General features: G+C 48.7%; 1 protein-coding gene across 1 annotated transcript in view; it reads left to right on the forward strand.

Annotated features, from left to right (window-relative positions):
• TIAM2 (TIAM Rac1 associated GEF 2) overlaps nucleotides 1-25,312 on the forward strand; it is a 440,232-nt gene that overhangs the window by 178,462 nt on the left and 236,458 nt on the right. The window contains 1 exon segment of the mRNA XM_040965572.1: nucleotides 23,764-23,783. Within this exon segment, the coding sequence (XP_040821506.1) occupies nucleotides 23,764-23,783 (20 nt within the window).

Here is a 25,312-nt window from a genome sequence, read left to right on the forward strand (position 1 = left end):
TATAACTCTGCCTTTCAAAGAAAAAGAAACAAATCTTAAACATTTTATATACATGTATTTTTTGAATTTTTGAATTATGTGTTACAATTTCGTATAGACTGAGATTCCCTCCCCCAACTCCCACCCCTCAACAGATTTTCCCTATTTTACTACAGTGGTATAATCCTTAAACCATTTTTTTAAGATTTATTTTTATTACAAAGTCAGATATACAGAGAGGAGGAGAGACAGAGAGGAAGATCTTCCATCCAATGATTCAATCCCCACGTCAGCTGCAACGGCCATCCAGAGCTGGGAACCAGGAACTTCTTCTGGGTCTCCCACATGGGTGCAGAGTCCCAAAGCTTTGGATCATTCTCAACTGCTTTCCCAGGCCACAAGCAAGGAGTTGGATGGGAAGTGGAGCTGCCGGGATTAGAACCGGCGACCATATGGGATCCCAGCGTGTTCAAGGCGAGGACTTTAGCCACTAGGCCATGCTGCTGGGCCCCTAAACAATTTTTTGAAAAGGTATTGTACATTTTGCATGAACTTCTATTTGTTTATTTAAGATTTATTTATTTTTATTGGAAAGGTTGATATACAGAGAGAAGGAGAGACAAAGAGAAAGATCTTCCATTTGCTCATGAGTGCAGAGTCCCACGGCTTTTGGGCTGTCCTTGACTGCTTTCCCAGGCCACAAGTAGGGAGCTGGATGGGAAGTGGAGCATCTAGGACACAAACTGGTGCCCATATGGGATCCTGGTGAATGCAAAGCAAGCATTTAGCCACTAGGCTACCATGCGGGGCCCTGTTTTATTTATTTTTAATTTTTATTGAAAAGGCAGATTTACAGATAGAAGAAAGAAGAGAAAGATCTTCTATTTCTGGTTTACTTCCTATATGGCCACGATGGCCAGAACTCAGCTGATCTGAAGCCAGGAGCCAGAACTTCTGTGTCTCCCTCTTGGGTACAGGGTTCTTCCACTGCTTCTAGGCCATAAGCAGGGAGCTGGATGGGAAGTAGAGCAGCAGGGACACAAACCAGCACCCACATAGGATTGCCAGAGCTGCAACCCTGAGGATTAGCATGATGAGCTATCGTGTCAGCCCCACTTTCCATAAACTTTGAAGAAATAGTTGTTTATTTGCGCGAAAGACCTTTTCCTCACTAATTCACTCTCCAAATGCTCACAGGATTAAGCCAGAAGTCAGAGGTCCGAGCTGCATCTCCCCGCGCTTGGCAGGGACTTGATTTCTCGAGCCTTTGCCTGCTCCCTCTCAGGTGCACCTGAGCAGAGAGTGTGGCTTGGGAGTGGTGTCAGGACTTGAACCCTGTCCCTCTGACATGGATGCGAGCGTTGTAACCAGCATCTAACCAATGGACTGGACAACGTTGCGCTGCGTGTGATCACCTGTAGTTTGGACAAGGAGTAGAAAATAGTTTGTGGCTCCGTGAGGTACAGCAAGGAGCAGGCTTGCCGTGGAAAGCCAGGGTCCTGGTCCCGGGTGGGGTCCTGGTCCCGGGTGGGGTTCTGGCTTCTGTTCCTGCTGTGCTGTTGTGTAACTCCCCGCCCAGCGAGATAACTTGCCTGTTCTGTTCCCGCTTGCTCATCCAGCAGGTGCAGCTACTAAGGCCTGTCTATTAACCTGAGTCCATGTGGGCATTCTGTTCTGAATCATCTGTAGTTATGCATTACACATCCTGCCTCACTATGCTGGTCCTTGAGCAGGTGTTTAGGTCTCTGTCCAGAATTGAACAGCAAAGATACGTGAACGCAGTATCGCCAGGAAACATCAAATACAACTTCATTTACTTGTGGCCACTAAGTTATTTTTTTATTTTTTTTTTTTACTGAATCAGTTATAAGCCTCAATACTAATTCCCGGAATGCGGAATAGTTGAAGAATACCTTGTGGCTCATGCAGCACTTATACATTACCTATTTCATTTGCTTCTTAATAGAATAAAAATCGTGCTCTGTTTCTCGTGATTCTAACATATGCGAGTGTTCTTTCAGTGTCAGCTGTAGTGAAGGTGAGCTTGGTCAAAACCTTGTTATTTGTATCATCTGTCACCTATGATCAGTGAAGAAACAAAAAACATAAATGTCCAGCTGTTCTTTTCATTTAAATGCAGAGTTACATACCGAGAGAGAGAGACGCTTCCATCTGTTGGTTCACTTCTCCAATGCCTGCAGTAGCCAGGTCAGGGCCAGACTGAAGCTAGCAGCTTATAACTCCGTGCAGGTTTCACACATCGGAGGCAGGGCACAGGTACCTAGGCCATCTTCTAGTGCTTTCCCAGTCTCAATGCTGTGGTTGCCAATCCTGTCCTGGGTGCTCCACTTCTGATCCAGCTCCCTGCTAGTGGCCCGAGAAAAGCAGCAGGAGATGGCCCAAGGCTACCCATGTGGCAGACCCAGGTGAAGCCAGAGGCAGGAACAGAAGTGGAGTAACTGGGACTTAATGCAGCACTTGGCATGGAATTTTAGTGATGTGAGCAGCTTAACCAACTGTGCTATGTCCAACATAATAAATCCTGACATTAACTCATGTCATTACCTGTGGACAGAAACATACATAGGAACCAAGTCACCGAGATAGTATGATGCGTGTATGTGCCTTCTGCTGCTTACTATCAGCTGGTCGTTGCATAGCCCATGTCAAGGGGCCTTACAGCATGTGTGCACAGGTGACTGCATTAGCAGGTCTTGAACCGTTCCTGGAGACAAATACTGACAGTCTAGTGGATCGGTATAAAGCTGCTAACTCTTAAATAAAGTGTCCAGAGGTGTTCTGCCGTCCCAGGCTCCAGGAGATGCAAATCGCGGCTTTTGCTTTCCTTTCTCATCCCTGAAACTTCCTACCAGTTGTCTTCAAGCTCTTCCTAGCTCTGAGCGTTAGATGTGGGCATGCTCCTCGGTCACAGGTTTTCCAGCCATCACCTACAAAGGAAAATGCAACGCAGAGCACAGAGTCACATGTGGCTAGAACCCACATGTCCCTCACTTTGTGCCATTCCGCACTCTGCCATCCACTTCTACTTCCCTGTCTCAATGATTTCTTTTTCATGTTGATCATGACGCACCAAATGAATCTCATGACTTCCTTACGGGTTGCAAGCTGCAGGCTAAACAACACAGGTCTCATTAAGCTGTCCAATTCCCTCCCGACCCATCCCTAATATATTGTCTGACTTATGAACCCAGTAAATGTACTGCTCCTTGGTATACTCAAATATGTGGTATACTCAAAATTTGGTAGCTCGCAGGTAGCAGATGTTTAAATTAAGATTAATTGAATTCAAACAACTCAAATTCTCTGAGTGTTGGTGCCTCCATTTGGCAAGACAGCGAAGTACCTGGGCCTGCCTACCTCCTGGCATGATTATGAGACCTGCATAAGAACATGTATTTGCGGGCCTAGTGGTGTGGCCTCTTGGCTAAGGGCCTCACCTTGAATGCACCGGAATCCCATATGGTCGCCGGTTCTAATCCTGGCAGCTCCAATTCCTCTCTAGCTCTCCTCCTCTCTGTATATATGACTGTGTAATTAAAATAAAATAAATCTTTTTAAAAAAAGAACTTGTATTTGCTTAAAACCCAAGGCCCAAGGCCTGGCATTGGCCCATGCTCAATTAACATGCATTTCCGGTTTCTGCATACAGCCCTCTGCTTAATAGATATTTAGACTCTACATTGTTTTCATTCAGCGTAATGGGAGGTTTGTACACCATTGGTCTGAGGGTCCAGCCAGCTCAAGCCGTCTAGGATTTTCAAAGATGCCATGGGCTTGGAGGCAAACTCTCCTTCAGGAACAGCAGTTTCTTTCTGGGCTCAGCACAGGGAGATCCCTGGCTGGAAATATTGGGAAAGGTCATTCTAATTATGCTCTATTAAGATTCATTTCTCCCTGGAAAATGGGGGGAAAAAAACTTACTGTTAGAATTCCATGGCGGAAAAAACAAATATTAAATCTACCTTTAGAACAATTATAAGTTTAAAACCAACATAAAATTTAGAATGCTTGGGCAATCCTAAGTTTTCATAGGAGTGATTATTCTGGGGCCAATGGATGTGGCATAGCAAACCTGTGACACAGGTATCCAACATGGGCACTGGTTCATGTCCTGGCTGCTCTAGTTCCAATCCATCTCCCTGCTAATGGCCTAGGAAAGCAGTGGAGGATGGTCAAAGTGCTTGGGCCCCTGCACCCACGTTGGAGACTTGGAAGAAGTTCTTGCCTCATGGTTTCTGGCTGGCCTAGCCTTGGCCATTGTGGCCATTTAGGGACTGAACCTATGGATGAAAGATCTCCCTCTTTCTCTCTGTATTTCTCCCCTTCTCTCAGTAACGTCTTCAAATAAGTACAATGAGTATATACTTTAAAAAGATCATTCTCACTCCGTGAACCTGAATTAGTGTGATGGATTTGTGAGTTGACGAGCTGGCTGCTAGGCTATGGATGCAGTAGCCTCCTGGGATCTCATTTCTTCACCAGCCAATGGGAGGATGCCACCTATTCTAAAAGTCTGTGCCTCTGGAACAGACTTCTGATGCAGCACTTCAGCCTCTACTTGGAGGGCCTGGTAGAAGTGCCTAGCCCAAGTCTTGGCTATTCTACTTACAGAGAGAAGGAAAGACCGAAAGAAAAATTTTCTGTCCTCTGGTTCACTCCCCAAGTGGCTGCAATCGCCCGAGCTGAGCTGACTTGAAGCCAAGAGCTTCCAAGCCATACAGGCTCAGTGTTCCAAAGCTTTGGGATGTCCTTGGCTGCTTTCCCTGCCACAAACAGGGAGCTGGATGGGAAATGGAGCAATTGGAACATAAACTGGTACCCAAATGGGATCCTGGCATGTGCAAGGCGAGGATTTAGCCACTGAACCATCGTGCCAAGCCCTTAGCTGCTCCACTTTGGATCCAGCTTCCTATCAAGCCACATGCCATGAGACAGCAGGTGATGGCTCCAATCGTAAGGTTCCTGCCACCCATGTGGAAGGGCCTGCTTGAGAACAGGCTCCTAGCTTTGGTGTAGCCAAGCCCTTAGCTATTGTGGGTGTTTGGGGAGTGAACTGGAAACCGAAAGATCTTTTTTTCTCTGTCTCTCACACTCTAATTTGTATATTTTGTATTGACATTTCAAATAAAAGTAAATAAGTAAAATTTTGAAAAAAAAATGTATGCCCCAAGCATAATCTTTGGAGTTCTTTGTATTTACCAACAAGAAAGCAGTCTGAGCTGTGTTCAGAGCAACACAGTGCCTACAGCTGTGTCTTGTTAGTATTGGTTGAGTACTCCTTATCCAAAAGGCATGGGACGTGAAGCTTTTCAGAGTTGGCCGTTTTTCAGTTCTTGCACATTTGCAGACAATACCGGTTGAGCATCCTCATCTAAAAATCCCAAGTGCTCCAAAATACAAAACTCTGGGAGTTTGGTTTTCAGATGTTCAGATTGGAGGTTCCAATCACATCGTGTTGCCAGCTGATGCTGGAGCCGGAAGGAGGCAAGGCAGCTGTGGCCTGTGTAAGGGAACCCTCAGCAGACAAGCTTTGGCTTCTGTCTTCATGGTGGTTCGCCCCAAGCTGCACTTCATCCTGTGCATGCAACATCTCTTCTGTCATGTGCCCTGTGAGCTGTCACAGAGTAATTAACGAGCATGCTTGTTGTTTTTCTCCTAGGATGGAATGACACAGAAGATCATGGAGCATCTAAGCTCCCAGGAAAATCAGAAGTTTTGCCTCCAGCCACCTGATTCCAGCTTTAGAAGGTCAGTAGCGAATTCCATTGACCTCAGTGTCTTCACAAGTCCATAGTGACTAGCTGGCCTGAAGCTTGTGGGTGATTCAGATCCCGTCCCCGGCACGGAGTAGGCCTTGCCAATCCCTTATGTTAATGTCAAAGGTTGCTTGGTGCAGAGGAGGCAGGAGATGCTTCGGGTGGTGGCATGCGCCACGCAGTTCTCCAGCCCCGGCGTCACTATCCTCACAGAGTATGCTGGGAAAGATCATTAGGAAGTGGTTCAGCTGGGAAGGTGAAGCTCTCCTGGAAAGATTCCCGAAGGAGTCTCTTCCCTCTGCTGTTTTCAGAATGCAAAGAACCTGAGCTTCTGCATAGACAGGGCCACCTGGTCGGTGCTTGTACAGAGCCGAGTGGCCGCTAGGAGCCGTCTCCTCACTGTGTGTCCTCCATCACTTCCCTTTGGCCTCTAGTCTCAATCCCCATGTCCTGCTCTGGTTCTTCACTTCCCCCTAAAACAGAGTGCATGTCCCAGCATGTCGCTCCCCTGGGGCTGCGTCTGAAGGGTTTGTATCTCAGGACTCTGGTGTGCCGCAAGGCTCCCAAGGCCTCTTGTAGCCCAGGCTCCCCCAGCTGCATTGCTCAAAGCCCTTTCCTCACCCTGGCACTTGTCATGTGCCTTTGTTCTGGCTGTTGTTCCATCTGGCATGACCACCTGTACCCCCTTTGCCTGTCTGCCTCACCTGACTCAGCTCACACAGCCCATCTGGGAGCCATTACAGTGGGCTGAGCTCAGACCCAGCATCCTGACCAGACCTGGGTCCCTGCACTCCCCCAGTTGGTTGACGATGCATTTTGACTTGTTCCTTCTTCCTCCTGCACTGGGTCTCCTTCTTCATGAGGGACATCCCCATCCTTGAGGCAAGATAGCACCATGGTCAAAGGCACAGTCGTTGGAGCCATACTGCATGGGTTCAAATCCTGTTATAGGATTGGTTGACTGTGTGCTATCAGATTCCAGCTCTCCCTAGCTCATTTTCCATGTCTATAAAACCAGGGTAATAAAACACCCACAGTGCAAGGTTGTACATGTGTTATGTAACACACATGAGCTGGTATCAGGCCATACTGTTTAATTCTTATCTGTTAGTGGTACTTGTCATAAGAAAAAGGACATTGAAGGGAACTGCACATTTTCCCCTGGAAGATCAGCACCCCACAAAGCATAGCAATGGTTTCAGCTTATGGATTATCTTCTGGAAAATTCAGAACCCTATGCTGGAGGAGGTTGAGTGCAAATATATCATTTTATGACATCTTAGAAAAATTTTTAAAAGATTATTTATTTTTATTGGAAAGGTAGATCAGAGTTACAGAGAAAAGGAAATACACAGATAGGAGTCTTCCATCCGCTGGTTCACTCCCCAAGTGGCTGCAACGGCCAGAGCTGAGCTGATCCTAAGTCAGGAGCTTCTTCCAGGTCTCCCACATGGGCGCAGGGTCCCAAGGCTTTGGGCCATCCTCTGCTGCTTTGCCAGGCCACAAGCAGGGAGCTGGACGGGAAGTGGAGCAGCAGGGACATGAACTGGCCCTTGCAAGGGAGAGGATTAGTTAATTGAGCCATTATGCTGAACCCAGGAGATTTTTTTTTCAGATTTACTTATTTGACAGGCAAAGTTATAAAGAGAGAGAGAGATCCTCCATCCACTAGCTGTTTCACTCCCCAAGTAGCTTCATAGTTTGAGGCTGAGGTTGGGCCAGGCTGAAGCCAGGAGCCAGGAGTTTCTTTTAGGTCTCTCATGTGGTCTCAGGAGCTCTAGCACCAGGGCTATATTCTGGTGCTTTCTCAGGTGCATCAGTAAGATGCTGGATCAGAAATGGAGCAGCTACATCTTAAGCCAGCACCCATATGGGATGTCAGCGCTGTGAACAATGGCTTAACCCACTACACCAAAACTTTGGCCCCAGAGATTTCCATTGCTGCTTCTCATTCAGTAGCTCAATCCCCAGACCAGGAAGGCATCATTGCAGCTTTGACTCCATTGCCCTTTGGACACTTCTGGAACTCTGGCAATTGTCTAAGCTTCTCTGGGATCCTTCATTCCTCTGCCCCTGTGAAATAGATGCCATGTGAAGATGTCTGTGGGACAGGATTTGCCCAGCTTTCTGTAGAGTTGAAGGATGTGAAGAGGAAGGAGCCTGGAGCCTGGGTTACCCTGACTTGTATAAGTGTCAGAGCCTGTGGCTCTTGGCCATCTCATTCTTCTTCCAGCAGGAGTGACTGAATTCAATGGACACAGCCAGCATACCCCAAAGTTGTGTCCAGTCGCAACCCTGCAGTCACGGCCCTTCACGGTGTGCACCTGCACTGGGGACCCGTGTGTTCTCTGCACACTGACACCAGGGCAGTCTGACACAGCACAGTCCCATGAAGGGAAGCACTTGAAATTCACACCCAGCCAGGGGCCACTGTCTCTCCTCTCATGCTCACACAGCGGCTGGTATAGCTACCATCAGCCTCCCTCTCTAGAGCTCAGGGGGGCCTTGGATACACAGGAGCCACCTGCTATGAAGTCAACAGGGGACATATCTCCTGGGGAGGGGACCTAGCTGCGTGGTTCAGTGCGGAGAGCTCTGGCAGACACACTGAGAGTGAAAGCTCATTGCTACCCAGCTCATTCGGGGCCTTGGTTTGGAGCTCTCTACACTTCCACCACACTGTAATCTGCACCTCTGCACCATATTCCTTCTCTTATGCATCACATATGTTCTGCACGCTGCTGAGTCTCGTCTTTAACCCATGAACCTGTAAGCTCTGCACTCCTTCTCCTCCCTTCCAGTGGGGTCATTCTCCCCTCTTTCCTGAGATGCTCAGCCATCCCTCACTTGCTTCACACGCAGGCAAATCCTGGCAGGTGCCTTATGCTAGTCTCATCCTCTCCCCACCCCGAGGAGCAGATCTGGGAACAGAGCCAGACGCTCTCGCCTGTTCTTCGGGTAGAACTTCTCTTCCCAGAGCCGAGCCTGCGAGAATGACCGCTGGGTCGGAATCTGGAGTCCCAAGCTCTGCTCCATGTTATGGTTGCGGTTTGGACATTTCAGCCTGTGGCTTCCATTCAAAGTTAGCGAGAAACTCCTGCCTGCCTTCTGCCCCACCCTTCACCTATGACTTTGACCCTTCCGTAGCCTCCATCTCTTGGAGGGTGTCACCAAGTTCTATACAAAATGAGGTTAAAATTTATTTATTTGAGGCAAGTGCTGGGACTGGGGCAAATCCTGTCAAGTTGAGCTGTAAAACCACCTGGAAAGTGCACAATTTGGGAATTGAAGTAGGCCCAGTAGGGAAACTGTGGACACCTCTCTGACGACTTGCAACTTCCACTGGTGAGCATGAGAACCAGGGCTGGGCATGGGCCTGGCTAAATAGAAGGTGGCACTCACCGGCATGAGTGTGGGCTGGATGGTGGGGTCAGTTGGGTTGAATTAGGCCAATGCCCCTTGATGAGTATGAGAGCTGAATGGGATGTGAGACAGATTGGACCAATGTGCTACACATACTGGCAGGCACTGGATCCAGAGCTGGGGGCAGGCCTGGGGTTTTGTGGCTTGCTCTGACTAGGCTACAGCTCCTGCTGGTGGATGTGAGTGCCAAGTGTGTAGTGGGCTGGGTTGGTCTGAGCTGTAGGACCCAATACTTTGTCTAAGAGATGGGGCTGGAGACAGAACTGACCCAGCAATTGCAACTACCCGTGTATGCATAGGCTGATATGGGTGATGGTCTGAGCCAGATCCCATACTGATTAACACTCACAACAGTCAGGTCTGGGATCACCTCAGATGAGGTCTCTTTGGGGATTCCCCTGCAACTAAACCGCTAGACTCAGAACTCCAAACATGGGGAGAATGGCAGGATCTATAGACTAACCATAGAGTGCCTGTGTCAGAATATTGCCTCATCATTGGGAAACACAGAGCCGTGGATGACATGCCCAGATGTACCTGGAGGATGTGGCAGTCTGTTGGGGCTGCAGAGGACATCTGGTACCAAAGCAGAGGAAGAAGAGCAGAACAAATTAGGACAACTACCCCAGCCAGGCATTGACAGCAAATATCACAGCAAATGGAGACTAGGGTGGACTGTGTCAGCCAATGGACCTTGGAAGGATTTCCTTATCCTTGGATCGGTGAGATCGACAGCATTTCAGAATTATCAAAACTACTAAACAGAATCCTCGGAACGTGCTTCTATCAGGGACCCCGGGTTAATGTTGGGTGGCCATTCCCCATCCCTGGGTGTTGGGGTGGTTGGGGAGGATGGGTGCAGCTTCTCCACCTGTCTCCTCCTTCTCCCCAGATACAGGAGAGTGAAAAATTAAAGTTTGAAGATACTAGTCTCACCCATTTTCCCTTAACCCTTCCCACGCTGATCAACTATGTAAACATGATAAGAATGTTTAATTGACTGATACATAGAGATCTGCCATTCTCTAGTTCACTCTTCCAAACTCGTGCAACGACCAAGCCAATGTGAGGCGCTGAGGACTTGATGTTGATCTCCTCCACATGTGTGCAAGGAGCCTGGCTGCTTGAGACATCACCGTCGCCTCCAAGGGTGTGCACAAACAGGACACTAGAGCTGGGAATTGAACCTGGATACTCTGATGCAGAATATGGCTTGAGATTTGCCTCTGGTCTCCAACCTTATGACTCTGGCAATAGCTTCCTCCCTGGATCTGCGTTCTGGTGCCCCAATCCTAAATGTGAGCAGGTGTGTTGTTTTGTTTTTTTAATATATAACCCCCCTCATTCAAAAATGATACGTCAAGATCAGGATCTTCTCCCACGTTGCCCAAGGCCCAGGCATGCCAGCTCCAACCTCCTCACATCTCACTCTAGCTGTCACACCCTCACCAGACACTAGTGGACCCTTGCTGTGTCCAGGGCTCCGGCCTGGGCGCTATGGGCAAGGGGGGGGTCAGCCTCTTCCTTCAAGACCCAGGCAGTGATGTGGATGTCGGAGGCAGAGACTGCAACCTGCCCATGAACTGTAATCATAGCACAGGTAGACCGGTGGGAGTCAGGCAGGGTCCATGACAGAGGAACACAGGAAAGAGAGCCGAGGGTTTTGGAAGATGCTGTGCTGCAGCAGCAGCTGGGAGCATGACTCTGGGCCTTGGGCTATTTTGTTACCAAGATCTGCTGAGCTCTTGTGAGACCATATAGAATGACTCAAAACAGTATTCCAACTTAAAAAAAAAAACACCTACAACTGCCATTTTAAAAAGATTTATTTATTTTTTATTAGAAAGTCAGATACATAGAGAAGAGGAGAAACAGAGAGGAAGATCCTTCGTCCACAGATTCACTCCCAAGACACCACAACTGCCAGAGCTGAGCCAGTCTGAAGCCAGGAGCCTCCTCTGGGTCTCCCATGTGGATGCAGAGTCCCAAACCTTTAGGTCATCCTTCACTGTTTTCCCAGGCCACAAGCAGAGAGCTGGTTGGGAAGCAAGGCCACTGGGACACGAACTTACACCCATATGGAATCCCTGTGCATCCAAGGAGAGGCCTTTAGTTGCTAGGGAACCAGCCGGACCCTAAAACTGCTTTTTTAAAAACAGGTTGATTTGTGAAATATGTTGAGAAGGGTTACTCTTTTCCACTAATCTGGGACTGGAGGGTGTAAGAGTTTGCCTGAATTTTCAAAGATTTGTTTAATTTTATTGGAAAGATAGATTTTACCAAGAGAAGGAGAGACAAAAAGATCTTCCATGTACTGGTTCACTCCCCAGGTAGCTACAACAGCCAGAGCTGAGTCAATCCTAAAGCCAGGAGCTTTTTCTGGGTCTCTCATGTGGGTGCAGGGCCCCGAGGCTTTGAGCCATCCCTCACTGCCTTCCCAGGCCATAAACAGGGAGCTGGATAAAAAGTAGGGCAGGTGGGACACAAACTGGTGCCCATATGGGATACCAGCGTTTGCAGGCGAAGACTTTAGCCACTAGGCTCTCATGCCAGGCCCAATTTACCTGAATTTTAAAAGAACTGTTGTGAAAATTTTCAGTCAGGAGGGTAGGGAGAGCTATGGTATTGTGGTGGTACAGAGGGTTAAGTTACCACTTTCTAAAAAAATTATTTACTTTTGATTGGAAAGTCAGATATACAGAGAGGAAGAGATATACAGAGACAGAGAGGAAGATCTTCCGCCCTATGATCCAGAAGTAGCGACAACAGCCAGAGCTGAGCCGGTCTGAAGCCAGGAGCCCAGAGCGTCTTCTAGGTCTCCCACATGGGTACAGGGTCCCAAGGCTTTGGGCCATCCTTGACTGCTTTTCCAGGCCACAGGCAGGGATCTGGATGGCAAGTGGGGCTGCTGGGATTAGACCCAGTACCCAAATGGAATCCTGGTACCTAAATGGGATCCTCGCTCAAGGTGAGGTCTCCAGCCACCAAGGTACCATGTTGGGCCCTATGTTACCACTTGCAACAACAATATCCTACATCTGAACACCCAGTCGAGTCCCAGCTGCTCTTACTGATCCAGCTTCCTCATGATGTGCTTGGGAAGACAGGAGGTGACGGCCCAAGGGCTTGGCCCATGCCACTCACACGGCAGGCCTGGATGCAGTTCCTAGCTCTTGGCTTCAGCCCAGGCCGGACTGCTGTGGCTATTGAGCAAGGAACCAGCAGATGAACAAGCTGTCTCCATCACACTGCACTGCCTTTCAAATACCTAAATTAGTTTTAAAACATTCTGAAGGGATAAAATTCCTAGCTTAGCAACTGAAATGCTGGTTCAGATGCACCTGGGACCCAGTCCCAGCCCCTGACTCCAGCTTGCTTCTAGTGCATAACCTGGAAGGCAGCTGACAGCTCAGATAACTGGGGCCGTGCCACCCATATGAGAGACCCAGAATGAGTTCCCAGTCCCCACCCAGTCCCGCCCAGCCCCAGCCATTCAGGCCTTTGGGGAAGTAAACCAGCAGACGTTGAGTTGTCTCTGTCTCTGTTTCACTGCTTCTCAAATAAGTAAATGAATGAAAATTCCACAGAACTTTCCTAAGAACATTCAAGTTAAGTGCCCAACTTCTTCTTCTTCTTTTTTAAAGATTTATTTATTTATTGGAAAGTCAGATATACAGAGAGGAGGAGAGACAGAGAGGAAGATCTTCCGTCTGATGATTCACTCCCTAAGTGAGTGCAACGGCAGATGCTATGCCGATCTGAAGCCAAAAGCCAGGAACTTCTTCCAGGTCTCCCACACACAGGTACAGGATCCCAAGGCTTAGGCCATCCTCAACTCCTTGACTGCTTTTCCAGGCCACAAGCAGGGAGCTGGATGGGAAGTGGAGCTGCCAGGATTAGAATTGGCACCCATATGAGATCCCGGGGTGTTCAAGGTGAGGACTTTAGCCGCTAGGCCACGCCGCTGGGCCCAAGTGCCCGATTTTTTGAGCAAGGGCTATGTCAGAGTTGGCTGTTGTCAAAGGGCTGCTGGCATGGTTTTGCTCTCATTTCAGATGTTCCATTCAGCTGCTGCCCATGTGGCCATGGCCCTCCCCAGAGACAGGCCCGGGCAGAGCCTCTGGCAGGTGAGGCTCTGTGCGGAGCACCCAGCAAGGGAGCCTCTTTTCTCTATGTCCTTGAACTTACATTTTCTGGATAATTCTACCCTCCATGACTTCCTTATGGTGTGAGCAGCTGCTGAAGGACCTGAGATAAGCCATTTTCCTGTGCCTGCTGAGAGACAGAAGGGCAAACATGGATGTTTTATTGCCCCATTAATAGAACCAGCATTCTAATTTGCACCATAAAATTCTGGAGGGTAAACATTTGGGCATACATTTTCACCTGTGCCAAGCTGACAATGTAGGCATGCGCAGAGGCATACACACCTGCCCAAACATGCAACCCATGGCATGCACACAGGTACTCACCAAACGCACACACATACACACACACATACACACACGCACACACACGTACATGCACAAACACACACAGAAGCATACACACGCAGCCCTCTTGTTTGCTCTTTGAACTCTGAATGAGGTTTCCAGAGAATTACGTGGGGCAGTTCTGTTAGTATCAGGCACCTGCTCTACAGCAGCCCCATCTTGGCTTCACAATCACCCAAACATCTGAACAAAAGGAGATAAGCAAGTGAGGCTCCTTGCCATGCCCTGCACACCACACCTTGATCATTCACATCTGTGCCCTTGCTCACAACACCCTCTAGACAAACACACAAGTGTGCATGTGGTCAGATTCAAGTGTCTGCAAAAGACTCTAACATCTGCTTGCAGGTATGTGTTTCTGAGCTGCAGAAGAGGCCATCCAGGGGTGCATCTGGCATGACTCCTGGTGCCCCTGTGTCTTTCAACTTACTCTCCCTCTTCCTGGGTGCTAGTGCCTCACCCTCATCATCACCGTAGTAACACCTGCCTCAACCCTTAAGCCCCTTGGACCTTGTTCGTTAGCAATAGAGGCTTGCATATGCTCCCCCCAAAATGTGTGCTTGAGAAACGATTCTCTCTCCTGATTTCTAATTATCTGCACATCACATTCTCTGCCTATGAAGCTAGTCTGTTCATTTTAAAGACACACACACACACACACAATGTGGGACCAGTATGAAGCCACCTCCTACAATGCTGACATTCCATATTAGAGTGTTGCTTCCTGTTGCAGTTGCTCTCCACTTCTGATCCAGCTCCTTACTAAGGCATCTGTGAAAAGAGCAGATGTTCCATGTTGGGGGCTGGGAAGGAGCTCCTGGCTCCTGGCTTTGTCCTGTCTCAGCCCAGGCCTGGCTGTTGCAACTATTTGGCAAGTGGACCAGCAAATGAAAAGATCTGTCTCTCCCTCTCTGTGTAATGCTGTCCTTCAAATAAATACATCTTTTCAAAAATTACACAAATAAAAATTTTTTAAAAAGATGAGATTTAAAAAAGATAGTAAAAGCGGATTTTGACCTCAGGGCATGTGTGGAAGGAGCTCCTGGGAGCATGGCAGCTGCTGCGGGGGGTACCTGAGCCAGGTCAGACTCAATGCTTGGGGTCCTAGCCCCAGCCACTGCTGCCAAACGGTGAGCAAATCCTGGGCTTGTGGGCAGCCAAAGGGCCAACTGGCACTAGGCTTCACCTGCTGGCCACCCATCAGTGAGCTCTGGGGTTTTGGAGGATTGGAATTACTGCCTAGGGACATCCATGGATAAGGCCACTGTACATGTAGGTGAGGAATGAATCTTGAGGGACTCCCAACAACAGGGCCAATGTACTTTCAGGTAAGGCAGGGACTGAGATCTGGTGGTTGGAGGGAAGAGACTAGAAGTTCTGTATGGGTCAGACTGATATACCAGCCTACATGGGAGTCCTGAGTAGGGCTTGTTATGGAGCATTGCTGATCACATGCCAGTCCCTGTGAAAGCTAAGGTTGGGGGCCTGTCCAGCAGGGCTAGATCCCAGTATCTGACTGAATGTAAGAACAGGGGACAGGTCACGTTAGGACCATGTCACTAACCAGCACATGTGAGAGCCAGGTCTGGGGGTAGATTCTGTGCGGGAATATGTGAGCCAAACCCTGTGGAAATACAAGTCCCACTGATTAACTCAAGAGTTGGGGTGTTGATGGGCTGAGCTAGGTGTGACCATGGAACCTGTCCTCACTTACAGGTACTGGAACCAAGAATGGTCTGGGCAGGTGCAGACTGCAGCACCCGCATGTGCATCCTAAAACAGGGTATGAGGTTGGCCAGGCTCCAACATTCACCAGCTCATACAAGGCCAAAACGGAGGAGCAAGCTATGCTGGGCAAGGGCCAACCTCCCTGGCATGCATGAGATCTGGGTCTGGGAGTGGGCCAAGTGGGGGAACTTGGGAAACTCCCCTACTGGATCATAGCTCCCACTGGAGAGCATGAGGTCCAGGCATGGGGGTCAGGCAAGCTGCGCAAAGTAGCTCCAACTGTTGGCGAATGTGTAGGTTGGTTTGGAAGGGGGTAAGATCAGGCAGAGCCGAGCAAACCTTAGTTCACTGGTAAGTGCAGAAACCTGGGTGGAGTGCAGGTCATGCTGGGTTAGGCTGTCACACCTACCAGTCTGCATGACCTAGGGAAGGGAGCAGACTGAACAGGGCCAGGTTCTAGCACCCACAGTGAGAGCTGGAACTGGTGGCTGGCTGGGTCCGACCAGGCTACAGCATCTGAAGGCAAAGCCTAAGACAAGTGATGGAATATACCAAGCTGGGTCAGAGCAACCCCTGGCATGCACAAGGTCTATGGCTGGTAACATGCCTGCTTGGGGAGCAAAGGGGACACCGTGTCTGGGTTGTGGTTCCCACTGGTGAGTTGGAAGACCAGAGTGGGGGCTGCTATCTGGTCTTGACATGGTTGCAGTGTCCCTCAGCACAAGTGTAGACTGGGTCTGGGCCTGGGCTAGACTCCAGCACCCACTGGTGCCAGTGAGAACCAGGGTAGGTGTAGGACAGGCTAGTCTAAGTCTCTGCCCCTGCTGAGCCATGTGTGAGCTGAGTCTGGGTGTGGACTGGCTTGGCTGGGCTGTAACACCCAGCAGTAAAACGGGAATGGATTGAAAGCCAGTCACGAAAGGCCACTGTTCCTGCTAGGACAGGAGGTGAATTAAGTAGGGCTGGCCCATGGGCCCACCAGTGTGCATGAGATCTGACATTGGGAGAGATTCTTTGGAGGAGCTTGGGTAACTCTTCTGTCGGGACACAGTTCCTGCAAGTGAACGCAAGAACCACTATATGAGCAGCCCAGGCCAGGCCAAGCAATAGTACCTACCAGCATACATTTGGCTCAGGTTGGGGCAAACCAGGCTGGGCCAGTTTACATCACCTGCTAGTGAATCTGGGCACCAGAACAGAGTGTGGGTTGGGCTGGGTTAGGCTGTAGCACATGGCAGCACATGGCAGTTCACATGAACACCAGGACTGAGGACCAGCTGGGCTGGGCTAGGCTGTAGCTCCAACCAGCATGAGTTGGAATTGGAGGTGGGCTGGGCCAGGCTACAGTACCCACTGGCAAATACTGAGATGAGGCATGCCATGCCAGACTGGGCTGTAGCACCTAACTAGCACATGTGAGACCCAGAGGGGAAGGGGGTAAAACCAGTAAGGGGGCTGTGTGGAGCTCCCTTGCTGAACCACCACTCCCACCGGAGAGCACAAGTTGGGTTAGGGATGACCAGGCCTAGAAGGGCTGCTACACCTGTTGACCTCATGTGAGCTGTTTCAGGGAAAAGCCAGGCTGGGTTGACTGTTCTTACTGGTTCATGCACAAGTTAGTGGGTGTAGGCTTGTTAGCTTTGCCACAGCATCACCAGGCAGATACTGGCATGGGGGGGGAGGGGCAAATTCTGTCAAGTTAAACTGCAGAACCAAGGAAGGTGCTTGATCTGGGAGTCGGAGCGGGTCCAGTAGGGAAAGAGTGGACACATCCCTTTTGGGTTGCCACTCTGACTGGTGAGAGCCAGGACTAGTGTAGGCATGGCTAGACAGAGAATGGCACCCAAACGTACATGTGCGTGCTGGATAATGGAGCTGGTTGTGTTGAACTAGGCTTCAATGCCCATTGACATGTATGAGAGCTGAATGTGATGTGGGACAATCTGAACCAGTTGGCTGTCCATAATAGCAAGCATGGGAACCATGGCAGGGGGCAGGGAGCAGGCATCGTGGGGGTTATTGTGGGTTGCTCTGACTAGGCTACAACTCCCACTGGTGTATGTGAAGTCCAAGTGTGTGGTGGGCAGGATCGGGCTGGGCTGAAACACCGATTGGTTCAAGTAGAAGACAGGGCTGGAGACAGAACTGACCCCGGAATTGCAACCACCAGTGTGTGCATAGCCTGATTTGTGGTGACGGACTGTGACATATCCTGTCCTGGCAAGCACACACAAGAATCAGGTCTGGGATCACCTCAGACAAAGTTTCTTTGGAGATTGCCACAACTGAATTGCTGGACTCAGAACCCTGACCATGGAGAAAATTGTAGGTTCCATGGTCCGTGGAGTGCATGTGTCAGAGCGGGGTCTCCTCAGTGACTTAGATGGAGCAGTGGGCAGCGTATCTAGGTGCACATGGAGGATATGGCAGTCCATAGGACACCTAGTACCACTAAAGAGGACAGAGGACAGAATAAATTGATCAACTACCCCAGCCACATGTTGGCAGTGAATGTCGGGGCAACGAGGAACTCTGAGGTGGATTATGTCAACTAGTGGATTCAGGCAAGATTTTATTGTGCTCAGAGTGGTGAGATTTACAGTATTTCAGAACTGTTGAACTATCAAAAACTTTTGTGCAAGACCTTCAGTGCATGCCTCACCTCACATCAGGGACCCTGGGGTGGTGTCCGGTGGCTGTCCATCTCAGAGTGCATAGGCATTTGGAGGCTGGGTGTGGCTTCTCTGCTTGTCCCCTACCATCCCCTAGATACAGGAAGGAAAAAGAATGTGGAAATGGTGATCTCACCCACCTTCCTGTAGCCCTTGACCCTAATCACCCTAATCAACTATGTAGAAATTATAAAAGATAAAAATAAAAAATAAATTTAAAACATAGTAAAAGCAAATTGAAACCAATATTTATTTTCTTCCCATATCTCATGGGTGATGACTAGCTGACCTGTGAGGACACACCCACCATTGAAATCAGGGGCCAGATCAACTTCCCACTGGCTCTGCCCACTGGCTCTGCCCACTGCCAGGCTTCCTGAAGTTTCCCCTTCCCTTAGCCCTACTGGATCTGCTCTTCTCTCCCTCCCTCCTTTCCACCCTTCATCCCACCCTCCATCCCACCCTGCATCCCTCCCTCAGCAACCTTCCAGGCCACTGCTGGCTCAGAAGACTACAAGCCCAACTCCCACCTGCCTTCAGGGCATTCCTCATCTCCACGTGACCCCTGTCCCGTGCCTTTGTCCCTCCTGACACTCTGCCTGCTCCTCTCTGGATTGGTGTGTATGTAGCTCAGCCCTGGATCACCGTGGCCAGTCACACTCAGGTGCTGACCTGTCCTTCCATTTGATCTTTTGGCACATGGTCACCTGCTGCTTGGCCATGTGCCTGGGGCAGGGGCTAACCTAGCTCTTTTCCTAGGAAGTGAAGGGATCTCCAATTAATAGTTTTTCCTGGGAAGTGAATGGATTGCAAGTTAATTCCCATCTCCCATGGTGCATGGCACAGGTCTCTGCTTTGTGCCTCGTCCTTCTCTGAGCATCTGAGTGTAGACTGTGAGCCTGGCCTGTGTCACTATGGGGCGTCTGTTCTTTCGGGATGGCACAGGGCTCAGGGACACCTGAGCCTTCCCAGGGGTTCTGTGTGGAAAGAGGTGACCGTTGAGGCCACAGAGCTGTGACACCGCCTGACTTGTGGGCCCCATATGTCCACCGGGATTTGTGTTTGTGACAGGAAACGACCAGCTCCATTCCTAACCCTGCTCCAGCTCTGCTCCTTGCAGATGGTATCTCCTTCAAGTTGGTAATTTATTCTTCTAAAGATGTCCTGGAAGCGAAGTTGGCTGCTTATTGCAAAGCCTGCTTCTGACTTCCAACTCAGATTACCTTAAATTAATGTTGACGCATGCAAGATTTATTAGCCAAGCAGCCATCTCTTCAGCGCCTGGCGGGACTCAGAACATGTGCGTAAATCACCCGCTTGACAACTTCCTGGACTGAACCTTGGGTGTTTACCTTCACAAATCAATGCACCCATTCGCAGATGGCAGATTTGGGACACGGAGGATGGTTCGAGGTGACATTTAGGAAGGGAACAACTGCGAGACATGGCCAAGGCCACAAGCCAGGAGCTCTTTCTACATCTTCTTGGATTTTCCCCCCCCAAAAGTTCACCAGCAACTGCTGACCTGGGAGTAGGACAACACTTCCTGGACTTCACACCCAGTGGCCTGTGGCTGGGCTGCAGCCAGCTGCTTGTCAGAGCTGCCTCCGTGGGACCTTGCCGTTACTGGATGAGGAACTCTTGGGATCTGCTCCTTACACCTGAAAGGGGCTCTTTTTTGACCACTGAATGCATGCAGATCACAAAATCATTTCTCGGCCCACTTTAGGAAGGAAGTTGTCCAAGACACAGCATTGTTTAATATTTAAGCTGGAATTCTTGTTCCCATGGTAAACCTGGGAGACTCTGTGAATGGCATGACTATGTTCAGAGTCCAGAAGTCAGCTCATGACACATGTGACATGTGTCATCAGGTGCAATGTGCTGAGCCTAGGTGGCCTGGTGGCCTTGGCGGAATGCTGTGTGGATCCTGGGGAGAAGGTACCACCCGTGCAGGCCACCCCTAGCTGCCTTTCTTCACATGAAGTCTAATTCCCCTGGCCCCTCTAGGCCAGGGCTGCTTACTGAATTGCCTGTTTCTTTGTGTACTTTCCTAGTAGTCTCCCTCTGTTTTTCACATTGAAAGCAACGGGCCAAGTTGGAGAGAGTGACAGACTTGGGCAAAGGCCAAGGCTGTCCGCAGCAATCTGCTGGCTAACATGGCTCATGGAGATTTGCTGCTGCTTTTGTGTTCATAAGCAACCCACAAAATAAGAAGGCAGAGAGGGGCAGAGAGGAAAGAAGGAGAGGGCGAGGGGAGGGACAGATGGGATGGGGGAGACAGACACTGAGACAGAGGTAGTGAGAGAGAGAGTGTGTTCCTGTTCAGTCCCATCCCATTTCCCAGCTGCCTCTCTGAGCAAAGTTGAACTCAGGACGTGGCTGGCTTGTCCAGCCTCCACTTTCCACTGTGGCACTTGGCAAGGGTAGCTGGGACCACTACAGATGGCACCAGGGGAGGGAAGCAAGTGCTGGCCTTATTTCTCCTGGCCTTGTGCTAAGGCCTGCATAGGGAATGCCCACACTGCTTGCCAAGTCAAGCATTTCCATAGCCTGAGTCAGACAGACAGAACCTCACTCTGAGTACAACACAGGCAAATAAGGGAACCGAATGCCAGTCACAGAAGGCCATGAAATGATCATCGCCACGAGTCATCAAATGGACCTGGGACAATTCCCGGCACCGCTGCCTACTGGTCGTGTTTTGTAGGGGATCGCGAAGACTTCCGGAGTTGGTTACTGATCTCCTCACTCTGTCTTTAAGCCAGGCTCTGAAGAGTATTGGTGCGAGGTTTGGAAAGTCTGTGCTGATCATGGGAGTTTCATTAAAATACCCCAAGCCTCCCAGAAACTTGTGGTTTGAAGTAAAAGAGAATGGGGCATTCAAAAGTTTAATTCATCCCTGAGAAGAAAGACGAGATCGCCTCTGGAGTGTTGTATTTTGTGTCTGCCACTTCTGCAGACTTACAGTTGGCTCATATTTTTTTAAGATCTATTTATTTTTATTGGAAAGGCAGATCAGATTTATGGAGAGAAGGAGAGACAGAGACACAAATACCTTCCATCTGCTGGTTCACTCCCCAAATGCTGCAATGGCCAGAGCTGAGCCAATCTGAAGCCAGGAGCCAAGGAGCTTCCTCCAGGTCTCCCATGTGGATGCAGGGTCCCAAGGCCTTGGGCTGCCCTCAACTGCTTCTTCAACAGGCCAGTGGCTTCTCCAGTATAGGACGGATGGGTTTTATGCTGCAGTGTGCCTGGTTTTCTGGTCAGAGGCATTCTCTGAATGCCTTCCCCTATCGCAGATTCATCGAGAAACGTGAAAGTGGCACAACATGCCCACAAAGAACGTCTTCAAAAACTTCATGGAGAAGGCATATTCGGAAAAAAGCCAGCAACATGTGGATTTCAAAATCTCTCGCACCAAAATAAATGCCTTTTTGGAAGTGGTGTTGTGTTTCTAACAGTGAGGAGTCAGAGATATTACCGGTATACGACACACACGCATCACTCCCACACTTCAAATGTCATCCGAGCAACGGCAACATCAGGGCGTCCTCCCCTTTGCACTCCTGGAAGAAGGCTGGGCTGGACTGAGGCCTGCTGTGCATTCTCTGCATCTGAATGCAAGTTATAAAACTGCAGATTTGGGCCCGGCGCGGTGGCGCAAGTGGTTAAAGGTCCTTGCTTTGCACGCCCGGGATCCCATATGGGCGCCGGTTCTAATCCCGGCAGCCCCGCTTCCCTTCCAGCTCCCTGCCTGTGGCCTGGGAAAGCAGTCGAGGACGGCCCAAAGCTTTGGGAACCTGCACCCACGTGGGAGACCCGGAAGAGGCTCCTGGCTTCGGATCGGCCCGTTGCGCTCACTTGGGGAGTGAATCATCGGACGGAAGATCTTCCTCTCTGTCTCTCCTCTCTGTATATCCGCCTTTCCAATGAAAAAATAATAAAAATAAATCTTTACAAAAAAAACTGCAGATTCCTCTCCCTCCCTTCTGACTCATAGAATTACAGTCTCAGGAGTTGGGGCCTGAAGCAGTGTGCAAACAGCACACAGCAGTGAATAATGGTGTCACAGCAATTTTTCATGTTCAACTGGCTGTGTTTTTTTTTTTTATCTCTAAGTGTTTCTGATCTTGTTTTTCTCATTTGCAAAGGGAGAGGTTTGACGTAATGATCTGTAAGCAGTGTGTGTGCATGCATGTGTGTGTATGTGTGTATGTATGTGTGTGTGTTTAATAATTCATGCAACTTGGGGCCTGGCCAGTGAGTTAAGCTGTCACCTCTTACACCTGCCCACCGCCCACATCTCAGTGCTGATTCAGATCCTAAGTACTAACTATCCAGCTCTCTGCCGATGCGTCTGGGAAAGCAGAAGAGGATGACCTAGGTGCTTGGGCTCCTGCCGCTCACATGGGAGACCCAAACAGACTTCCTGGCTCCCAGCTTCAGTCTGGCCCAGACCTGGACGTTGTGGCCTTTGTGGGAGTGAGCCAGTAGATGGTACCTCTGTCTCTCCTGCTTAAATAAATAAATCTTAAGAAAAAAATAGATTTCTGCCACTCATGTCACCTAGTTCTGCTGACATAGACACAAATGTGTGTGGGGCCTCTTCAGTCCATATCTTCTTGCTGAACGATGGCAAACTTGCCTCGTAGGAGTTTCAACACAAAAGGAAACAAGGAATAGGAACAGTAAAACAGAAGCAATAAGTAAGAATGCCTTCGATGCTGATTTTAACTACTCTGGTTTTCTGCTGTTGAAGAATATTCTTCTTTCTTCTGTTAAACAGTAATTAAGTACATCTCCCTTAGGGCATTAATTCATTTTTAACTAACTAATTCAACATGATATCTTGCACATTGTGGGACCCACTGGAAGTCCAGTTGTGACAGTAGACAAACTCAGTGACTTTGTGCAGCTTTTTCTTTTACTGAAATCACAGTATTTTACCCAAAGTAGTCTGGTCTATGCACCTACTTATCAAAGGATTATACAGAAAATATTTTTAAACATAAGTACTAAAAGAAAGAGTAGAGGATTCTTAGAGTCGTGTCTAATTGTTGAACCTCTAACCTAGATTTTCGAAAGGCAAATCCTTGCAGTCCACCCCCTTTGATCTCCAGGAACAAACAAATAGAATCCATAGCTGGGCCATCTGTCAGTTACAATAATTCACCTGGGAGCAAGTGTGATGGGGCCATCTTCTCATTTGTTTCAGAAGCATTAACAATGGAGATGCTTACATTGATATTATAATACCTAGTGTATCTTAGATAATAAATGGATTGTTGGTTCAATTTTATCAAAACTTTCAGAGGAAAACAGGTGAAGCATCATCCCTTGAAAATAACATTTCAGGAGAATCAAGATGGCGGAATAGGAAAAGGACATGTTTAAACAGATGGAGAAACATTAGCCAATGTGAAGCAGAGAGGGCACATTCTATGAAATAGAACACGACAGAACAACAGCAGAGGGGGTACCTGGAGATTGACAGACACAAAAAAAGCAGCAGACACATGGTGTGGTGTTGCAGTGACTGATACTCCAGCAGCATTCAGCGAGTGGTGATCTGAGCTGACCAGCAGTGCAGCAACCAGCAACCAGGTGGGAAGGGACGTTACCTAGGAACTCAGGAGGTGATCCCAGACAAAGAACTGTTCATCCTGCTGGTCTGTTTGATTTGACCAGGAGCAGAGACAGAGCGGCAGGTCCAAGCTGGCAGTGCAGGAACAGGGTGGATTTCACAACCCAGTCTACCCTCTAGAGCTGCATTAGGCACCATTTTGTTTAAGGAAGCAAAGTGTATGGCACAGGACTGCACATGCACTGAACTGGGAGTGAACTCATTTCTGGCTCAGTGAACTGCAACAGCGTGGCATTCTACAGGTTCCACCTCAGACCAGACAGCTACCAGATCAAGAACTCTAGTAGTGGCACATCAGGTATCATTTTGTGTGATGTGGCAAAGGCTTTAATACTGCAGAGACAACAGTGAGCCATGCATGTGCTGAACTGGGAGCAAACTCACTGAACTCAGTGCATTGCACTGGTCCCACAGGAAAATAATACTGACTATGGCTTCATACAGGTCAAAATAGGTCCGTGTCGCCCTCAGACCTAACGAACAACAGGTTCCAGCAAGATCAGCACCACCAACAACCTGGCTAAATAGGACTCCTGATTTCTCCCTAATCCTGGGACCTGCTCCAGCCAGAAGTGGGAGAAAGGTTGTACAGATAATGAATGGTGCAGCCTCAGCACAGGGTCACAGGAGGTGTAGAGTGAGCCAGGAACTGGGGTTACAAAGACGATGATAGAAATCTAACATAAGAAACCAGACCTGGAACTCGCTGGAGGGAGTGACACAAGTGACTGCACACAAAGAGCCATGTGCCAACTGCAATAAATAAAATCTAACTGTAGACCTGTGGGTGACACAGCATAGAAACCTGCCCTGAGGAGAAGACTCTGCTTATGAACAACAGCAAAAGAGGGGGCAGAAGCAAAATGAATATTAATGAAGACTCCCCTGTAAAGCAGCAAAAACCTTTGCCAACCTCAGAGTTCACTGAGGAAGACAGTGAGAAAATGGGGGATACAGAATTTAAAACACTTGTTATAAAACTTCTTATCAACAACAAGAAGCATGTAAAGCAGGCATTCAAGGAATTCAAGGAATATGTCACACTGGAAATGAATCAAATCAAAACTGATATATCAGAAATAAAGAATACAATGGGACAAATGAAAAGTACAGTGAAAAGTCTCCAAAACAGAATGAGGGTGGCAGAAAAAAGAATCTCAGAATTGGGAGATATTTCCTGTCAACAGGTGGAAATAAACAAAAAACTGGAAGCAGAGCTGGATGAGGCCAAAAAAAGTATTCAAGAATTGAAGACACTATTAAAAAGGCCAAGTATAAGAGTTATGGGAGTCCCAGAAAGTGCAGAAAGAGAAGCTGGGATTAAAGGTACATTCAATGAAATAAGGGAAAATTTCCCTAATCTAGGGTAAGAATTGGGAAACAACACCCCTGAGGGGCACAGAACTCCCAACAGGGTTGAACCAAGGCGATCTTTACCACAACAAATGATAAGTAAGCTCTCTGCAATCCAACATAAGGAAAAGATCCCTAAATATGCATGTGAAAAAAAATCAATTGACATATAAAGGAATGCCAATTAAATTCAAGGATACCTCTTACAGGAAACTCTACAGGCCAGAAGAGAATGGAGCA

Source organism: Ochotona curzoniae, unplaced genomic scaffold, assembly GCF_017591425.1.
Source record: "Ochotona curzoniae isolate NIBS_2020 unplaced genomic scaffold, NIBS_Ocur_1.0 scaffold_3890, whole genome shotgun sequence".
Taxonomy (NCBI): domain Eukaryota; kingdom Metazoa; phylum Chordata; class Mammalia; order Lagomorpha; family Ochotonidae; genus Ochotona; species Ochotona curzoniae.